General features: G+C 43.6%; 1 protein-coding gene across 4 annotated transcripts in view; it reads left to right on the plus strand.

Moving 5' to 3' along the window:
* The window catches only part of Pxd (Peroxidase), a 1,822,298-nt gene that overhangs the window by 1,251,217 nt on the left and 550,540 nt on the right, over positions 1–20,541 (plus strand). For 3 of the 4 annotated variants that reach the window (XM_067760232.1, XM_067760233.1, XM_067760231.1), the window contains 2 exons: positions 4,474–4,644; positions 4,705–4,903. In XM_067760232.1, the coding sequence (XP_067616333.1) occupies positions 4,474–4,644; positions 4,705–4,903 (370 nt within the window). Of the gene's footprint in view, positions 1–4,473; positions 4,645–4,704; positions 4,904–10,970; positions 11,177–20,541 lie in introns of all 4 variants that reach the window. The other variant, XM_067760234.1, reaches the window with a different exon arrangement.

Below are 20,541 nucleotides of genomic sequence, written 5' to 3' on the forward strand. Positions count from 1 at the left end.
GGAAATAAACAAGATTATCGGGCTATTTATCGTTGGGAATACAAAGCAAAAAAACTGAAAGAAATTTTTGTAAACTAAAAAGGTTAAATAAGAAATAGGAGCGAACTTGATAAATTAATGAAAATCAGAGAAAAAAAAAAAATAATAAAAATAATGTAAAACAGACTACTAATTTAAAAATGACTTGGATCAAAAAGGTAAAAAAAAAATGGAAAGACAAAAGCTAAGCAAGGTGATCGGGCTATTAACGTTGGGCGCCATTGTTACGTGGCTGACGTTTTGGGTGGTGAGGAGCGGCGGCAAGCAGGTATGCTTGCGGGCCCAGGCTAGCTCGTCCTCTTGGGCGGGGTATTACACCACCGACCTCACCCGCAGCCACATGAACAAAAAAAAGGTTCATACCTGCATGTGTATATAAAGGAGAGAAAAGCTGAAACAAATAGAAATAAACGTGAGGGGCAGAGTTAAGAGGGGGAAAAAGGGGGATGAAGGCCTGTATTGTCAGGTGGAGTCTACCCTCCCTCTGCAGTGCAACTTGCACTGCACCATGGGCACTGTGCTGACTCCTATTTAACTTACAGTTCCCCCAAACCTGACATAAGTCCCTCCGTCCGTCAACAAGACATTTCCCTACTACTCACCCTCACCTAAACTTGACCCGCACAAGCGCAGCGCCAACACCAAATATTGTCAACCTAGCCCTGCATAATGAATATATTCAAATTTCATCCAAACATTATTCTTATAATTTATTTACAAAGTTCTTGGTTTACAAATTAGCAAACACCACCCTACTACTAGTTCAATGATTTCTAAAAAAAGAACTTTAAACTGAAAGTTTAATACAAAATAATGTGACAATGATTTCAAAAGGTTTAGCTACTAGGATCACTTGCAAAGTTTCTATTTACTCAAAAATAAAATAAAAAAAAAAAATGCTTAAATTTAATGCTAAACTTTATTGCTAATTAACATTGCAAATTCAATTCAATTGATTCTGAATTCAATTAAATACAAAATACTTACGACGAATAGACCAAGTGTCTGATCTCAAATAGAAAAAAAGTTAAAACTTTTAGGGCCACCCTAATGCAATATTATTAATAGGAGCTAAGGATTCTAAATCCTAAAGATACAAATTCAAACAAAATAAAATAAGAGGGCGAACAAAAAAAAATGCAAGTACCCTAATCCCTGACCTACCGCAACCGATCAAGTAAACATAAGATCAAATATGTACAACGCAAAAGTAGGTCATCAAAGCAAAATAATTTATATGTTTATGAAAACCAAAGGTATGTATGTAAGTGCAAATGTACGTTTGCGACGTTTTTCATGCATGTACATATGTTCGTTGCAATCTGCTTTTATTTTTCTGTGCTAACACAGGTACATACAACTAAACGGGTGTATTTTGTTAAATTTTAGTGTTTCACTCAAAACACTCACCAAGTTATTCTTCTTATTCAACGGCGCCGCCACAGTTGAGTAGCTGAAACAAAAAAAAACTCAAGCATACATATGTACCTATGACCACTCTCAAAATAGCCACCCTCAAACACTCAGCCAAGATCACTCGCTGGTGATCTTTGATAATGAGTGCTTTGGTAGTATCAAAGCTGCCCGCGTGATGGTGAAACGCAAAAATTAATAATAAAAATTAAAAATGTGTAATCAAAAAAATTCTTTGGTGCGGAGGGCACACTATTGTGTATAATCTCGGGGTGGCAAAGAAAAGGTATGTTGGAATTGGTTTTCCCAATAATTCTTAAAGAAAACAGATAAAAAAAGTGAAAATCAAATATTTAGAAAAAAAATGTTTTCTTTTGTTGGTGCAGTGCTACCATAGGTAGCAGAAAACATGTGTGAATAAAGAAATGTGTATATGGTAGAAGATAAATGCACCAAAAGATAAAGAAAAAGAACTGTCAAACCGAGAAAAAATAACACAAAAAGATAATGTAGAACAAAAAGAAAAGGGATGGAGGCAGGAGTACCACCATTAATTCCTGAAATCTGGAGTTAAGCTCTAAAAAGAACTATATATCTCCTAACAACAAAATGCTTTGCCCCGGTAACGAAATGACCGTTTTGCCCATTCCTTGCGAAGATTATGCCCTCTATGATAGTATTTAAATAAAAAAATATAAAAAAAATATTATAATATATAAATATATACAAACATAATACTATGACCAAATGTGATTCCGGAACAGCTCCTCCCTCCGCCAGTGTTTGCTGTTGTTTAGGTTACCAGGACTACATGCGCCGGCCCAAAATTGTACAAATGTTGCTACCAGCTTTGTGGTCGCCCAATGTCGCCGGTGCAAATTGCTATCGATGTAAAATTTTATCGTGTTTTTGCTGTTGTTGTTGCGGCTCAACTCCGCCAGTGAAAGATGTTATGTGTAAAGTTCCAAGTCCTTGTAGGTGATTCTGTTGTTGGGCGGTATGCCGCCAATACGAATAATTTGTTGTTTTTGTTGTTGGTGTGGTGCACGCCGGTAAAAATAAAAATGTAATGTAGTGCTTTTGGATGCGTGATAATTGTTGTTGGCCGGAATGCCGCCAATATGCAATATGGTGTAGTTGTTGTTGAGCGTTATGCCGCCAATATAAAAACGTTGTTGTAGTGTTGTTGGGCGGTATGTCGCCAAGAAAAAAAATGAATACCGGTTGTGGTTGGTGTTGCGCCGCCAATATAACAAAAATGGTGTAGTTGTTGTTGAGCGTTATGCCGCGAATATAGAAACGTTGTTGTAGTGTTGTTGGGCGGTATGTCGCCAAGAAAAAAAATGAATACCGGTTATGGTTGGTGTTGCGCCGCCAATATAACAAAAATGGTGTAGTTGTTGTTGAGCGTTATGCCGCCAATATAAAAAAAAATGCTGTCGTCGTTGTTGCGGCCGTATATCGCCAATATAAAAATGCTATAGTGGTTGTTGTTGTGGGGTGCGCTAAAAAATTAAAATTTTAGTGTAGTGCGTGGTAGTTGTTGTTGTTGTGTTGACCGCCACCAATTTGGTTTATTTCCTCACCTGTATACATATATACGTATATGTATGGGGGTGTGGAGCCATGCATGCAAGTTTCCTTTTGGCTTGCTTGGAAACTAGGCTATATAGAAGCCAACTTTCCAGTGGGCATGCCAGGTTGGGAGAGAGAGTTAAAACACAGAAAGGTTACACTTACCTGGTATTATAAATTTTGTTGGTGGGATCCCAATGGAAACTGCCGGATCAGGGTGTGAGTAGGCCTCGCAACTCCGCGCGCTAAAAACTTTTCCAGGACTTTTCTGATGCCTTTAAATAACGCGCACTAAAAACTTTTAAACCTTTTGAAAAGGTCTTGCTAACTTGGCACTTCACACCTTTTTAATTTTTTTTTTTTCTTTTTTTTCACACTTCACTTCATTTGCACTGGGCACTGTTACAAAAAAACGTTTGCCCGTTGCCTAGCTTGATGCCCATTTATAGCCACCGCCGTGGCAAAGAACGTTATCCAGAAACGGAAAATTTTTACTATCACATGCCAAACTTTATTTTCGGCTTTCCCGTATTTTCCATCTATACAATCAGGCACTCATACATTCACACGCTTACCGCTCCACAAAACGAACACCTACGCAGATACATTTGGTCCGTGCCTTGACCGCTCACACTGATGCATTCACACGCTCATAGCCTTGCAGAAATACACATCCCCATACACACCAGAACAGAACAAACACATAGTTACATATCATTCGTCAAGGCTGCTAGGATGTTAGCAACATGGTGAAATTTTACTTATTATAACAACATGATGCCAAGCGCAACATCTTATTTCCGTTGCAACATTGTGTTCACTAAAAGTACAATGTTGTCAATGTTAATGTTATTATGTTAATATTATGTTAATGGCAACATTGCGACTAAGGCACGGACCTGGACACAAAACACATAAACACATAGACACATATACACGCTGTCACCCATTTCAGCCAGCATGAAGACAGGCTGTCGTTACAAGCACCAACACTAGAGGCGCGAGAATCAGTTTCGATTAAGCACACTGTGTGTCGAGCAATAGAAGAGTTATTTTGAAAGTACTTGAATAAAGGCCCTTTTGCATTATTAAATATTGGAGTTATTTATTCAACAGTTTAGTGATTCGAAATTAGCAGAAGGTTGCAAATAAGAGGGTTTGCTGTAAATTCGTTGCAATATATATATTTCGATTCCTCTATGCCATTACGTTCTATTTCGTTCTACCGTTATCCAATCAAAGTTAAAACACCCTTGTGTACAAGTTTACGCTTGGATAAAAACTGGTATGAAAACGTGATGATTCTTTTTATCACTTCACATTATTAGAACATTGCAACATATTATTCAAAGCTATTTCTTTGCTCTCCTAAGAAGTGGTTTTTGTTGATATAGAGTTTTGAATTCAAGCCGACTATAAATCTCTAATGATTCTTATATAATACAGATAAAGCACTTTTTATTGAGACGAAATAGACCTTTTGGCAGCGATCTACGCGCTATCGATATTCAACGAAACCGGGATCATGGGTTGGCATCTTACAATGACATGAGAGAGTTTTGCGGCCTTGGACGTGCTAGCAGCTGGGATGATTATCGTGATCTTATTGATGGCTATGTATGTAACATTTTATTTACTAGTTATGATTACGATAAAAGTGTTCGTTTTTCTTTGCAGATAATTGAGAAAATGAAAACCTTATATTCTGGCTACGAAGATGTAGATCTTACTGTTGGCGGCGCAGTTGAGGCGCACGTTGCGGGTGCACTTGCTGGTCCCACATTTCTTTGCATTCTTACTGAACAATTCTATAGAACACGTGTTGGCGATCGCTTTTGGTATGAAAATGGCGACACACTGACAGGTTTCACTGAAGGTAAATATATTCTCTTCCGCTGCAAAAGACCAGATCTGCCGAAAGTCAAGAGGTGTTTGTCTTACGATAATGGTAGTAATAAGTGGACTACTAGCACGCGACCTGCTAATCGAAGTGTCGATAAACCAAACAAGTTTGTCGTCTTACCAGGTTTTCTAGTATTTTTATATAGTTATTAAGGAGGGTATCTATGTGCGTATTGTTTTTTTTTGTTTTTTTTTTTTGTGTGCTGAAAGTGCAATAACATGCATTTTTCGTTAGTTTTGACTTGACAACCGATAAACTCTTTCACCCCCATCGCGAAGCCCTCCCGGATAAGTGTTCGCCTTCACTTTTTTTTCTCTTAGGTTGAACTTTTTGGCCTATCTCCAATTTCTAGTGAATAAGTACCTTCGAAACAATTGATGGACTATTGTGGATACATTTTGATTGTTCAATGTACTTTACTTGCAATTGTTTAAATTTCGGCCCCATTAGTGTAGGCACCTTGTCAATGGTGTGAGGACTGACTCGAAAGCTATATCGTCCGACTATGAGGCGGAGTGGTTTAGCTTACACCTACGCCGTTCTGCCTCATATGAGGGTGGCGAGATGTCGGTGTCCAATGCCTATTGGATGATTTGCAGTCAGGGCATATATAATGGAGCCTTCCCGATATCCGCTCACCTAAAAAAGTATTGATAGCTTACCATAGCAAGGTGCGCTGCTGTAGCACACCGTTATCTTTCCCATGTTTAATATTGGATTGCTGACCCGGCCCTTTCGGACAGGACGTCATACGACCAGGATGAATGACTGAAGATGTTATTTTAATAAGGAGAATGCGAGAGAGGGTGGACGGTGTCGCAAGCCAAAGAAGACAAAATCGCTATAAGCGATGCCAGGGACTCGGGGAGCGAAAGTAGTAAAGAATCAACTCCGTGATGGAAAAGCATACGAGTCCAAACGGAGAAGTAGAGTGAAGGTGCCTACGAATCAGAGGGAGTAAAGGAGCACTCTCGCAGTGCCCTGCAGCACTAAGAATTGTCCAACGTTTGAGTGCAGTGGTCGACCTAACAGAACTCGAGAGTGAGCACTTAGAGTGAGCTCGTCAGGCGGTAGAAGTAGATCGATGCCAGTTCAATAGGTTTGCTGCGAGAAACCCTCGGTATTGCAACGTTACAAGCAACAAGAATATTCGAGCGTAAGGATAAAGAGACAACGTTCGGCCGAAGGCAACAAGTCTGGTTTCCAGCCGCATGGACAAGGCAAGTGGGTTCAAGGTTGCAGGAGAGATGTGCTTCAATAGCCCAACAGTAACTACCTCGAAAGTAGCGATGTGCCACCCTTGGATGTGGAATTAGGAGATTAACCAAGGGGAGATGACGCCAAGACTCCTGCTCCCTCGGAGGGCAAAATTAGCTAATTTTAGGTTTCCGGCTGTTCCCTAGGAATAAGTGATGTGGGGAATAGAGATATACGCCGCCGATAAACGCCGCCGCCGCCGCCGCCGCCGATTTTGGTCGTTTTTCGCACGGCGCCGCCGAATGTCAAAAATATCGGCGTCGCGGCGCGGCGTCCGGCGCGTTACTATATTTTCTGCTCGTTTAAGACTGTTTAGGCCATTTCTTTTTCATGTCGAAAATTGGTCGGATATGGTCGAAAGTGGTATCAACGGATGCCCATCACTGCCAGTTATAAGAAACTAATTGCGAAATTTATCTCTTTATAACTATTCAAAAGTTATTTAAAATAACAGGCGCTTTCGATGTCAGCTTAACACGGACTTTCCATCACCCAATTCAGCAAGTTATTAAAACAAAATACTAAAAGAAAAGTTATATAATAAATTTATATGCTCACTTTACATTTTTGAAAAAATTAATAATGAACAATTAATTCAAATAAAATGACCCAAGGCGAACATGTTTTTAAACTGTCCTCAAGAATAAGCGATATCAGTGATGCAAAATCCTTTAGTAGGTTCTAGGGGCATAAACACTCCTTTGAAATTATTCTTACCTCATACTTAAGTTGAGGATATATGTACATATGAGAAGGGTTTGAAAAATCGCTTGGGCTTACATTCAAACATCTGTTGTTTATTTGCGAAACTATACAATAGCGTCTGAAATGTTAATTTTGATTTTCACACTTCATCCTTCAACACCCAAGTCTCCCGGTTTGACATTTCCTAAAGTTGGCGGCCTTATCCAAAACTAGTCCCTTGGAGTGAATCACATTGATTATAGCCTATCAACCAAGTTTAAATATCACCTACACGTTACGGCTCCTTTTACAATTGTGAATACGTAGGCACATATATCTACCAGGTGAGGCTTTGTCCTTCGCAAGAACACTCAAAGTGGTGAAGCAAAAGCTTTCCCAAGACAGTGGAACTAATGACCGTGTGTGATACTACCCTAACGTAGTGGACAGTCGAACTTGTCTGAAAACTGAAGCTACGCGGTCATCCATAATGAGCTCCTATATCGTAAGGCCGGAAAACAGTAGTTAACAACTTTCAACTTAAAATCCGTCGACTTTCATTCTAAATTTGATTTAACGAAGACTATTGAAATCAATGTTGTGAACACAAACGTCTGCAATCTTTGGTCTACATTTTAAAAATTTTATCCAGGGTCATTGTAAAATTTTAATTATGTAGATGCGCCGAGGATTATACGGATTTTCACCTATGACGCAATGACATCCACTTAGACTGCTTATGATTTCGAGGGCGGCATCTTTGGCCGAATAGTTACTCCCTAACGTTTCAAAGTGTAGCTCGGTAGCATGGCGCAACAAAAGCATCCGTTGGAAAGTCTTCGGAGCTACACCTAGAGCTTCTAGGAAAGTGACGTCGACGAAGGTATGAGTTCGAAGTCGCAGGCGTATATCTTCTGTACTGGTATATGGCGTGAGGTTCAGGAGGCGTGGTAGCGACTGGTGGTAGGGATTCCTACTGTTCGCACATCGGAAATTTTAGCTCACAAAAACAGCCGAAAAAGCTGGAGGCGCCCTGTGTCACGGTAGTCATGAGTATTAATAGACCATTCATAGCAACCCTAAGTCGCCTTTATGCGTGACCGCCAAGGAGCGACAAATGATTTAAAGAAATTGTGTTCGCGACGATTATTAGGAGTTAACCCTAGGTGAAACTACGCTTTGCACGAGATATACAGGCAAAAGTGTGACTATTTTATGTATCTCTATTTCTTTTCAGCAGACGCAGCAGTACCAATTCCAAAGACCGGGGTTAGGTTCGAAGCCTCTTTGGAGCATGCGAACGAGGGACAATCCCTTCGCAAGGAGCTACTCCTGAAAATTTTTGAACGGTCTGCGAGATTTTGATGCAAAAACCCTGGATGTTTCCGAAATGGCCAACACATTGATTTCCTTAAATACATACAAACATAACCTTTCCTAAATATTATTTTTTTAAATAGAAAAATCAAGCTTTTAAAGTAAGAACACCGGCGTACGCCGGCGCGCCGCCTACGCCGCCGCCGCCTGTATATAATAGAGCCTACGCCGCCGCCGCCGATAAAGTGATCGGCGTAAACCTCTAGTGGGGAAGCAGTCACTGACTGTGGTGCTGTTTGATCGAAACAGTATTTCGGCATATGTCAGCGCACGCCCATTGGGTGCTCACTACGCGTCATCAAAAGAAGGTTTCAGTCATGGTAAGGAAAAATAGACGATTCTAATTACACTACTGACGACCTCGTAGTGGTGACCGTCGAGCGGAAGAATAAGCAGGCATTTACTCTGGCATTCTGCTGCGAAGGCGCCACTGGCGGAGAGCAAGAAGCTAGTGGAAGAGGAGGCACGTAGTTGTTCATAAGCTGGAATGCAAATGCGGACCTCAATGCGTGGGGCGGAGGAGATACAAATTATAGAGGAGGGTCTCCATTTTTTTTCACATTGCAAAGCAATTTGCACATAGCAAATAGAGGTAGTATCTCTACATATGTTGGTCGGACATCCAGGAATGTTTTTGATATTACATTGACCTCTGAACCTATATCAAGCTATGATTGGATGGTCTTGGATAGACCATACTTCTCCGATCTTGGGTATATTAGCTTCAGCATCTCCCTAAAGAGAATAGGGATGTAAGCGACCTTTATAAACCCTAGGTCAAAAAATTGCACCAAATTCCATAAACACCTATAAAGAAAACTGGGACAACCCAAAGAAGTTACTAATGTGGAGGCACTGGAGGATTCCAGCTACTTCCTATGTTGTTGTTATATTAACAGTGCTTGGTGTCATTTATGGGGGTGTTGCGTTTTGCACACACCAGCGCCACCCCAAAGCGTCGACTCGTAGCTGTTTAGCACCCTGCCCCGCGGTATGGGGGAGCCTCCTCGTGGTGACACCTGGTAACGCTTCGGCGGTGAATTCGAGCGGTGACCTCTTTTCCCACACCGCAAAACCTACTTCCTGTCTTTTTTCCCATCCCGGTACATACCCAATCCCACCACCCTAAGCAAAGGTGTTGCGGTACCCGTGCAGAGGGCTGAATGGCCAGCGGGTGGATATTGAGTAGCTGGTCTCGAACGGTCCCCTCCGATGCCCGGGCAAGGTCGGAGGTACAAGTGCCTTCTCTACGCATGCCGGCTCTGCGGACGAGTGACCAACCCTTTCCGTGCATACTCGTAGGATCAAAACATGAACTTTTCAACAAATAACGATAACAAATTAAAAAAGAAAACAAATACACGGACGACAATATGACTAAGACTCTGACGACAACGACGTCACAGACGGTAACAAGGACGGAATCTAGGACCGGGGTAGGGGACGGCAAAACTGACGGACCTAGACTCGGAAAGAGGGACCCCACGGATGTGGAGTTCCTATCTTCAAGTCAAGAGACTGACGCAACACGTGGCGGGAAAAGTACTGTGGGCAACGGTACTCCGCCACGCAATCAACAATTTTAGACCGCTGCTAGGAAGAAGCGGGATACAGCTAGTAAGGCACGGTCCAAGGCACTATTTGGGAGTAGGCGGTATCAAGTAGCTCTATCTGTCCTGGATAGGATAGAGTGGAACAGGGCTTATGGTACCGTCCATCCCAAGGATGCGGAAGACCGTGTTATTTTCCAAGCGGTGGTGGACGAGTACAGGGCGTACTTGGAAGCCGAGAACAGGACCACCGCCGGTAAAAGGAATCGGTTTCTGAAAGAGGCCCCAAGCACCTCAAAGAAGAATCGGTCTATAGAAGAGGCCCCTAGTACCTCAAAGAGGAGTAAAATTACCGGTGATAACGCCTCTATATCAGACGGAGCGCTGGGAGGGGCCAACACTTTCTCAGAAATGGTTCGGTGTGACCTACAAGTTCCGCTAGTGGATGCGACCACCAACAGTGGCAAGCCCGTCTTGGAAAAGTGGGGGAACTAGAGGCAAGGCTGTCTCAGATGGTCATTGACTTTGTCAAGGCCAACCCGGAGGGTAATCTCCCCTCCTTCGACTTGGCGGAGGTTGTTCGCGGTTACCGGGTGGTTAAATGCGAGGACCAGCAGTCCAAGGACTTCCTGGAGAAGTGCGCGCTGGCCCTAGGGGAGGTCTGGGTGGGCCTAGGGATTAAGCGGGACGCTGTTGAAGTATTTGCGGGCCCACAACGGCGATGTGCTCATGGAGGCCTGGGTAGTCATCAAGGCAGAGGAATCGCAGCGGAACAGCCTCTCTTTCGTGCTCCTCTATCAGAGGACAGCATTACTCCGGTTGACAAAGCGACCTTCACCCTCCATTTTGGCGTGCGGCGCGCCAAGGTGAAAATCCTCCGGTCTCTTAGGAGGAGGAGAAAGAAACGGATGAGGTTGATTATGCTAACAAGCGCCTGGAGGACTTACAGCTCGCCGACCAATAACCTGGACCCCAATAATTCCAAGGGGTCTAAAGGTTGTCCAAATCAACCTCCACCACTCTAGGCTGGCCTAACTCGGACAAACTTGCCGTCTTCCTACTGGAAGAAGACGTTGATATAGCCCTTGCTCTCAATAAAGGGATACTCTGAAGCCTAGGACATGCGTTCTGGTAAAATCTAACTACAATGTTTTTCTTGTTTCTTGTCACAGCTCTTCGGATCTGACAACGAGTTCGCTAGAGACAGCTAACGGAGTCAGCATACAAATTGTTTCTTGCTACATGCCACATGACAGGAACGCTCCACCGGAGGAGGTCCGAGCCTTGATGCAGGACTGGAGATCTGCTAACATTGTGCTGGGATGTGATGCCAATTCCAGGCACTCCCTATGGGGAAGTAAAGAAATCAACACTCGGGGTGAGTCACTTTCCCATTTTATTATTAATACTGACCTAGTAGTGTGTAATCGGGGAAACACACCCACCTTTGTATTTCTAACCACGGGCACATTCAACGGGTGGGAGGAGGTGTTGGAAGTCACGCTACTAAGCGGTAACAGCAATGTTCGGGTAGACAGCTGGAGGGTATCAGATAGTCAGCCGTTTTCTCACCACAGGAGGATACTATTCAATATCTGCCATAATGTAATCCAAAGAGGACCAGTTGACGAAGGTTGGTCAAAGTGGTAGGAAATAAGCTAGGCTTCTGCACAGGAAATTTCATCAGTGGAGGACCTTGATGCTAACAATAGCAAGCTGGAGAAGGCCTTAGGGTCTGCCCTCCGGTTAGCTTGTCCAACTAGTTTTATTATAAAGGCATACCCCCCTGGTGGAATTCCAACCGTTTTACGCTCAGGAAAGAGACTCGCAAATTATTCAACCTGGGTCGGTCAAATGGAAACTGGGAACCGTATAAAGATAGTCTCCGGTGCTATAAAAAAGCTATTCAGAAGGCAAAGACGGAATGCTGGAAAGAATTTTGCTCTTCTATCGAGTCAACTAAAGAATCTTCGAGAATTGGTAAAATTCTCTCGAAAGAAAATTCCTGCCCATCCTTCCTGAGGAAAGAAAATGGATCGTGGACAGGGAGCTCCGCAGAAACAGTGAAATTGCTGGTAAAAACGCAGTTTCCAGGCTGTAGTTCCAGCCAAATGGAACCGAGAGAGTATACAGGTGTAATACCCTCCCTCCGATTAATAAATGAACTTATAACGGAAAAAAGATAGAATAGGCCATCAACAGTTTTTCACCATACAAGGACCGGATGGTATTTTCCCAGCGATGCTACAAAAAACTCGCTCTCTGGTGATACTCTGGATGAAACACATCTTTAAAGCCTCCATTCGACTTAATCATGAGCCCCTGAATTGGAGAGGGACAGGGTGCACTTTATCCGAAAAATTAATAGGAGTGGACATGAAAAGCCGAAGGATTTCAGACCCATCAGCCTTTCGTCGTTAGTTCTAAAAACGTTTGAAAAACTGCTGGACATTCACGTTCGCGGTAGGTTGGATACCTCGGGGCTATCAACACCCCAACGCGCCTATCTCGGGGGCCGCTCAACAGAGACCGCTTTACATGAAGTGGTCCAAAAGGTAGAATCGTCCTTCGAAAACAAGCAATTTCCACCGGCTGCATTCTTGGACATAGAGGGAGCTTTCAATAATGTCCGGCTGGAAGCAATAGGCCCCCTTCATGTACCCGGTACAAAGGACCCTATTGTAAACTGGATAGGGAAGGCTCTGCGGTCCAGTATTATAAGCGCTAAACTGGGGGCTAGTGAGATCACGGCACATCCGGGGAAAGGAACCCCTGAGGGCGGGGTCTTGTCAGCACTTGTCTGCCTTTGTGTTATAGACAACATACTTCGTCAACTCAACAGAGATGGGGTTAAAGTGGTCGCCTACGCGGATGTCGTAGTAATACTGGTATGTGGTCTGTGTCCTAATGTGATTAGTGCGGTCATGCAGGGATCACTGAGGAAACTGAGTAGTTGCGCGTAGACCGCCGGACTAAGCGTTAACCCCTCAAAGACAGAACTAGTCCTGTACAGCAGCCTTCTTGTCTCACCCTGTTGTGAATGGACAACAGGTATTGAAACAAGTTGGAAACGGGGAGGTTGGCTCGAAAAAGAAAAGGCGGCCATCATTACAAATTTGGACGAAGTGCGTGCAAGTAAAAACTTGAACATTAAATTGTATAACCAAAAATAAAATCAAGCTAAATATAGTGATAAAAAATATAAAGACATTTTATTAAACAAAGAAACAAAAACCAACATAAATAAAGAACACAAACTAAAACTTAAAACTTTAACATGAAATAAGTGTTTGGTGTGGAGTGCGTTGGGCTGCAAAGCGCACAAGAACATTATTTTTCAGAGGCTCCAAAATGGAACCTCACATGGCGGCTGTGCCAGGACTTTTGACGGTGGTATAGCAACGGTGAGTGGTATCGTGGAAAACGTGGTGCGAAGGTAGTGTGCTTGGTTCTGCAGCGGCTGTTTAAAATTTTGGCTTAAAAAGCTGAAAAATATTATATCGTTAAGAATGTCGGAAAATATGAATAATGGCGATCATAGGCCATACATATACAATGATTATAAGTTATAAATTATGTAACTGATGTACATAATGGGCACATAAAGAAATCCGCGCCACCCAGGTAATGACATTAGATACTGTACCACCGTCAGCAGCAACTAACACCCTCAGCAGCGAAGCTCAGCAGTAAAGAACACCATCAACCGCGAAGCCCAGCAGCAGCAAACACCGTCGGCAACGAAAGCTAGCAGCAACATAAATAGCAGCAAGTTTTATTACATATATGTATACTAAAAATTACAATTTCTATTAAATGCGGTGCGTCCGCATTAACTATGATACATTATTTTTGATTACAACGGTGCGTCCGTTTATATAAAACATTTTGGAGTTTTTTGATAACAACGGTGCGTCCGTTTATATAAAACACTTGGATTTTTTTACGAAAACGGTGCGTGCATCTCAGTTTTCAACAATTTTTAAAATTTTCAAACCATTTTATAAATATCAACATTTTCAAATCTGCAATTTTTATTTTTTCTCAAATTTTTCAACTCATTTTACAAATTTACAATTTCTTCAAATTTTTCATATTTTCAAATTCTAATTTAAAAATTTATTAATTTATTTTACAAATTCATCTCACAAATCTTCCATTTAAAATTTCTCTTACTTCAGGTAAAATTTCTTTAATACGTTCTCCAAATTTTTCATATTTTCAAATTTGTAATTTAAAAATTTATCAATTCATTTTACAAATTCGTCTCACAAATTTTCCATTTAAAATTTCTCTTACTTCAGGTAAAATTTCTTTAATACGTCCTTTTCCCAACATAATACTAATTTTCACCATATAAGACTGGTGAAACAGATAAACAGGGTACCTGCACCCTATAAATTTGATAATTTTTTTTGATAAAAAGCGGTGGTTCCGTGAAAAACCAAACAATATTTTTTTGATATAAAGCGGTGGTTCCATGAAAAACCAAACAATATTTTTTTTGGTATAAAGCGGTGGTTCCGTGAAAAATCAAACAATATTTTTTATTGATATAAAGCGGTGGTTCCGTGAAAAACTAAACAATATTTTTTGATATAAAGTGGTGGGTTCCGTGAAGAACCAAACGATACATTTTTTTTTATATAAAACGGTGGTTCCATGAAAAGTCATTTAAGATTTTACATATTTTTGAGCCATTTTAAATTCAATTACTTCTTACAGATTTTTCATACAATTATTTTTCATTTGAAATGAATTCTTCCAATAAATTTTAAATATTTCGTTAGCGAAAATTCACTGTAAATCAATTCCCTTTTCCAAAAATTTGTTTTTTCTCTTTTTCCTCAACCTTTCAGCTTGAATTATAAATTCCTACATTCGAATAAGTGTTTCCTTAATTTCATAGTAGGTAGGTTGAACTGGCCGGTCCATGAGGACCTCACATAGACTGATTGAGTCCGTAGTGTTACCAGAAGTTTGTTTTAACGACCAAACTGAAAAACCCTATCAAAAACCAGGACCTATGTTATAAAATAACTCCGTCCTCTTGGCAAACACCAGAAGCCTCCTAGGACTTAAGCCACTTGCTGCTTCTAGATCTGACAGCTGTATCACTCCTAATAGCTGGAGTCTTAGCCTGGCAAGTGCAGGGCACGAGCACAGAACGTGCTCGATCGTTTCCTCCTCCAACCCGCACTTCCTACACCTGCTATCACTGACCAAGCCTAATTTAAAGGCATGTGACGCCAGAAGGCAGTGTCCAGTCAGAATACCCGTCATGAGTCTACAGTCCTCTCTTTTTAATGATAGAAGCAACTGTGTTAGTCTAAGGTTGTAAGACCTACACATAATCTTCGACACTTTACAGCCCCGCGCTTGAACCCACGCCTTTTCTGCTTGGTCGATCATGTGCACCTCTCGCATTCGCTTAATCTCGCCCAATCTAATTGGGACGTCTACGGAGCAAGCTTCAAGGGATGCGCCCTTTTTAGCTAATTCGTCCGCTTTTTCATTCCCATCTATTCCCATATGCCCTGGGACCCAATATAGATGTATGCTTCTCCCTGTCCCGATTCTCTCCAGAGACTGCTTACACTCTAACACGCATTTAGATGCTGTGCTATGCGAGATTATTGCCTTAATTGCTGCTTGACTGTCAATATAAAAGTTAACACGGTTGCAGCTTAAGCTATTCTCTTCCAGGGTTTCTACTGCTTTGGTTACGGCTAATATTTCCGCTTGGAAAACGCTACAGTAATCCGGCAGCCTGTAGGATCTGCTTAATTCCGGATCAGCGCAGTATACCGCAGACCCTACTCCTTCCACTATTTTGGAACCATCGGTGTACACATGTATCGCCTCGTCCGCCATTTGCGCACCCTTGCGCCAACCGTCCACCTCTATTGTGGCCTTAAGAACTCCCTCAAAGTGCAGGTAGGGAATCATGTAGTCTGTTCGTCTTGCGACTGAGGACGCTATACTACTATGGCCATATGGTCGGCGCTCAAGCTGCCCCGAAGCATCGAGCCTGGTTGCGGTCGTTAACGCTTTGTTCTTTGCTACCAGGTCTACAGGTGGAATGTGCAGAATGGCATACAGTGCAGCCGTCGGGGTTGTTTTCAGGGCTCCCGTAATGCAAAGCATCGGTAGTCTGCATACCCCCTCTAATTTTTTGAGGTATGTTGTTTTTTGTGTGGCTTTCCACCAAACAAGAACTCCATAGTATAGAATAGGGCTTACAATCGCTGTAAAAACCCAATGAGAAAGAGAGGGCGATAGGCCCCACGTACACCCCAGCATTCTTTTACATGCATAGAGTGCCGTTGAGGCCTTCTTGACCCTCTCCTCCAAGTTGAGCTTCCATGACAGCTTACTGTCTAGGATGATTCCTAGATATTTTGTGCAAGGTCTCTCCTGTAAGGTCACCGCTCCTAACTTAGGCCTGGTCCAATTTGGGACCTTGTACCTCTTTGTAAACAAGACCATATCCGTCTTCTCCGCATTGACTTTCAGCCCGACATTAGATGCCCAGGTATGAATATCCCGAAGCGCCCGATCCATCAAAGAACTAATCGTTGGAAGGCATTTTCCACTTATGACAATTGCAACGTCATCTGCGTAAGCCGTAAGTTTTACGGGTCCCTCATCGAATTGCCTGAGCAGTTGGTTGATGACCAGTGTCCACAGCAGAGGTGATAGCACCCCTCCCTGCGGCGTGCCCCTGTCCACTGATTTCGTGGCCTCGTACAATCCCCATTGTGATGTAATCTTTCTGCAATTTAACATGCAGCCGATCCATCTGATTAAGGCAGGATGTACTTTAATGTAATTAAGACCATCCATAATCGCCCATTTTGCAACATTATTGAAAGCCCCGGCAATGTCCAAGAAGACTCCTAGAGCATACTCCTTATATTCCAGGGATTTTTCTATGCTTATTACCACCCTATGCAATGCGGTGTCTACCGACTTGCCTTTGGTGTACGCATGCTGTGTTGTGGAGAGCAGCTTTTCATCCACGTTGGACTTTATGTACACATCTATCAGCCTCTCAAAGGTTTTGAGCAGAAATGATGTTAAGCTAATGGGTCTATAGTCTTTGGGATACACGTGACCGATCTTCCCCGCCTTTGGTAGAAAAGCTACACGAGCAGTTCTCCAAGAGTGCGGTACATGATTCAGTCTTATGCACCCATCGAATATTATTTTAAGCCATTCCACGACCGCCCTACTTGAGACTTGTAGCATGGCCGGGAATATACCATCTGGGCCCGGCGATTTAAACTTAGAAAACGTCTTCACTGCCCACTCGATCTTGGTATCGGTCACCAAGCCCGGCACCACTAGCTCCGTGATCGAAGTGTGAGTGATGTCTGCTGGTTCTTCTAAACCGTCTCCCGATGGGAAATGTGTATCAAGAAGCACCTCAAGGGATTCCTCACTATTACTTGACCATTCCCCGTTCTCTTTCTTTATTAGTCCCTGGACTATGTTTCCCTTTGCTAGGACTTTTTTCAACCGTGCTGTTTCACTGGAGCACTCTATGTCCGTACAGAAACTTTTCCATGAGTTTCTCTTCGCCCTGGTAATTTCACGCTTGTAGATCCTCAGTAGATCCCTGTACTCGTCCCGACACGCTTCGCTTTCCGCGGTCTTTGCGAGTTTAAACATTTCTTTTACCTGTCTTCTTAGAAGACAGCTCATTGCTCCAACATGGCGGCTTTGCTTTTCCTCTGAATCTTCTTAGAGGGCAAGCTTTGTTATACGCAGTCATAAGCGTCCTTGTTAGGAATTCATTCGACTCATCCAGTTCCTCTACATTAGCAACCTCTTTGGGTTGTCCCAGTTTCGTTTCTACATGTTTCTGGAATTTAGTCCAATTCGTTGCCCTAGGGTTTCTAAAGGTTCCTCCCTTCTCTACGCTCTTTAGTGGGATGCTGAAGCTTATATACGCATGGTCGGAGAAGGATGGTCTATCGAGAACCATCCAATCATACCTTGATATATCACGCTCGGAGCTCAATGTAATATCCAGAACATTGCTGGATGTTGGACCAATGTATGTAGGAACATTTCCCCTGTTGGCTATCTGCAAATTGGTTTGCAGGATGTAACAAAATAGAGATTCGCCTCTCTCGTTCGTATCTGCTCCTCCCCACGCATTGTGGTGCGCATTTGCATCTGCGCCTATGACCAACCGCCCTTTGCGCCCTTCCTCCTGTACTAGCCTTTTGCACTCCATCGGTGGAACCTCCGCAGCATGGGCCATGTAGCAGGACGCCAGGATAAATGCCTGCTTATTCTTTTGCTCAACGGCCACCGCTACGAGATCCTCGGTGGTGTAATTAGGCAGCATATATGAATGCAGCTGTTTCCTTACCATTACTACAGCTCGCACCCGTCCTTCCGTTTGTGCGTAGTAAACGCCAAACCCGCGCGCGCTAAGTCCAGAAACCTTTCCTCTCGATGAGAGCCACGGCTCCTGGATCAGCGCCACGTCAAACGAACCCTCCTCAAGGGTTAGGAGGAGTTCGCTCGACGCCACTTTACTGTGTTGGAGGTTTATCTGTAGGACTCGCAGCACCATTGGGCTGTTTGTCCCCCTCCAGCACCTTCGTCTTGACGTCGTCGTCCTCCTCTTGCCCTTTTGGTTTAGAGTATTCGAGGCCCCCTTCAGCCCCTCGTGAATGTTGTGCCGTGTGTTCCTCTGTGCGAGTCACAGCACCATTTAGCGGTTGGTCCTCTTCTAGCACGTTCGTGGTGACGTCGGGGACCTCCACCTGTCTTTTTTCCCTTAGGCTTCTGAGGTCCTTTTCGACTTCGCCCACTTCCAGCGTGTTAGGATTTTTATCCTCGGGACTTCTTTTCCTGAGTCGCATGTAAATTTTGCCAGTGCCAAAGGACATTTTGCCAAGCTGCGTGTACAAAATATCCTCCGCCTGCTTGTTTATTTGGAAGATGTGGAACTGACCATCCTCGGTAGGCCGAGATACAGTAAGTACCTTCCAATCCTGTGTCGGTATGTTCGGATTCTGATTCTGCAGAAGTCGCAGTGTATCCTCCGACTTCATCAAGCATGGTATCCATACCTTAACTTTTGGTACCGTGGGGATTTGCGCTTTATCCACCACCTCAAACCGCGCATTCGTGCCTTGCCTTTGGAGGTTTGGAACGACTTCCTCCAGCCACCGCAAGCTCGCGATGTTGTCGCACGCTATCATCTTCACACCATTATACCATCCCCCCGAATCAAAGGTTGGAAGGGGCTTACTTGGTTGTTCGCGCATCATCTTAAGCATTAAGCTAATAAGCTCCCTTTCCACAGATCTCCACCTTTCAGTAGTCATTTGTCCGAACGGACTGCTACGATCAACCAGCGCCACAGTCAGTGACTGCTTTGCCACATCACTCATCTTCTCGGGAAAAGCAGGAGTCTTAGTGTTATCTCCCTTTGGAACCTCCGAGAACACCGGAGTCTTCGCGTTAACTCCCTTTAGCGCCTCCGAGAAAGCCGGAGTCTTAGCGTTATCTCCCTTTGGCTTATCTCCTACTTCCGTAGTTGGAACTTCCCTCTGACTGGCGGCTTTCGAGGTAGTTGCTACCTCGCTATTGGAACCCATCTGTCTTACAGCTTTGGGCCTACTTGTCTTGTCTATGCGACTGCCCTGCCTCGCGGCTCTAGGACTGGGTCCTTTCTGCCTCTTGAAAGCAGGCTTGTCGCCTTCTGCCGAACGTTGCCTCTTCATTCTGCCATTCGACGCTTCTTCCTCCTCGTACCGGTTGCAGAACCGAGGGTTTCTCGCAGCAAACCTTTTGAACTGCCTTCGACCTACTTCTACCGCTTCATGGGCCCATTCCAAGCGCTCGATCTCCACTTCTGTTGGGTCGACCACTGCTCCCAAGCGTTGTACAATTCTTAGTGCTGCACGGTACTGCGAGAGAGCTCTTTTACTTCCTCTGCTCCGTACCCTTCTCCACTCTTCTACTCCGTTTTCATTTGTGTGCTTCTCCAACACGGAGTTCATTGAATCAGCACTACTCTCGCTCCCCGAGTCCGACGCATCGCTTAATTCGTATTTGTCGTCCTTGGATTGCGACTCAGTCCTCCTCTTTACATCCTCCTTATTACATTCAGGTAATGAGTTGTTCATCCTGGTCGTACGACCACCTGCCCGACAAGGCGGGCTCAGCGGTCCAGTATTATATACGGGGAAAGAACCGTCCGCCACAGCAGCGCCCCTTACTGCGGTAAGGCCATAACTACTTCCCGAGATGGCCTGGTATCGGGAAGGCTCCGTTCGAATACAGCCGAATTTATCCCCTGGCTGCAAATCGTCCAATAGGCACGGTCCGCATAACACCCTGGATTAGGGGGTTGGCAGTTCTTGGTCACCGACATCCCGCCGCTCTCCTATGAGGCGAAACGGCGTAGATGTCAGTCCTAAACAGCTACGCCTCATAGTCGGGCGCTATGGAGTTCGGCTAAGCCCTCACACCAACGACAAGGTGCCTACCCTAGTGAGGGTAATTTCATAGTAGTTTAAACTAAATTCTTTTGCTCTTCTTATAACTACATATGTACAATTTTAGAAATAGGAAGCGAGTTCACAAAACTTCAGATTCAGAATCCGATTCCGATAAATTAGCTTCGAGCTCCGAAAGTTTAACTTCATCTTCGACCAAAACAGTCACAAAACAGGAAAATAAATTATCTTTGTCGGCAGATTTCACAGGCTTCGA

The sequence above is a fragment of the Eurosta solidaginis genome, chromosome 1 (genome assembly GCF_040869045.1).
Source record: "Eurosta solidaginis isolate ZX-2024a chromosome 1, ASM4086904v1, whole genome shotgun sequence".
NCBI classification, from domain to species: Eukaryota; Metazoa; Arthropoda; class Insecta; order Diptera; family Tephritidae; genus Eurosta; species Eurosta solidaginis.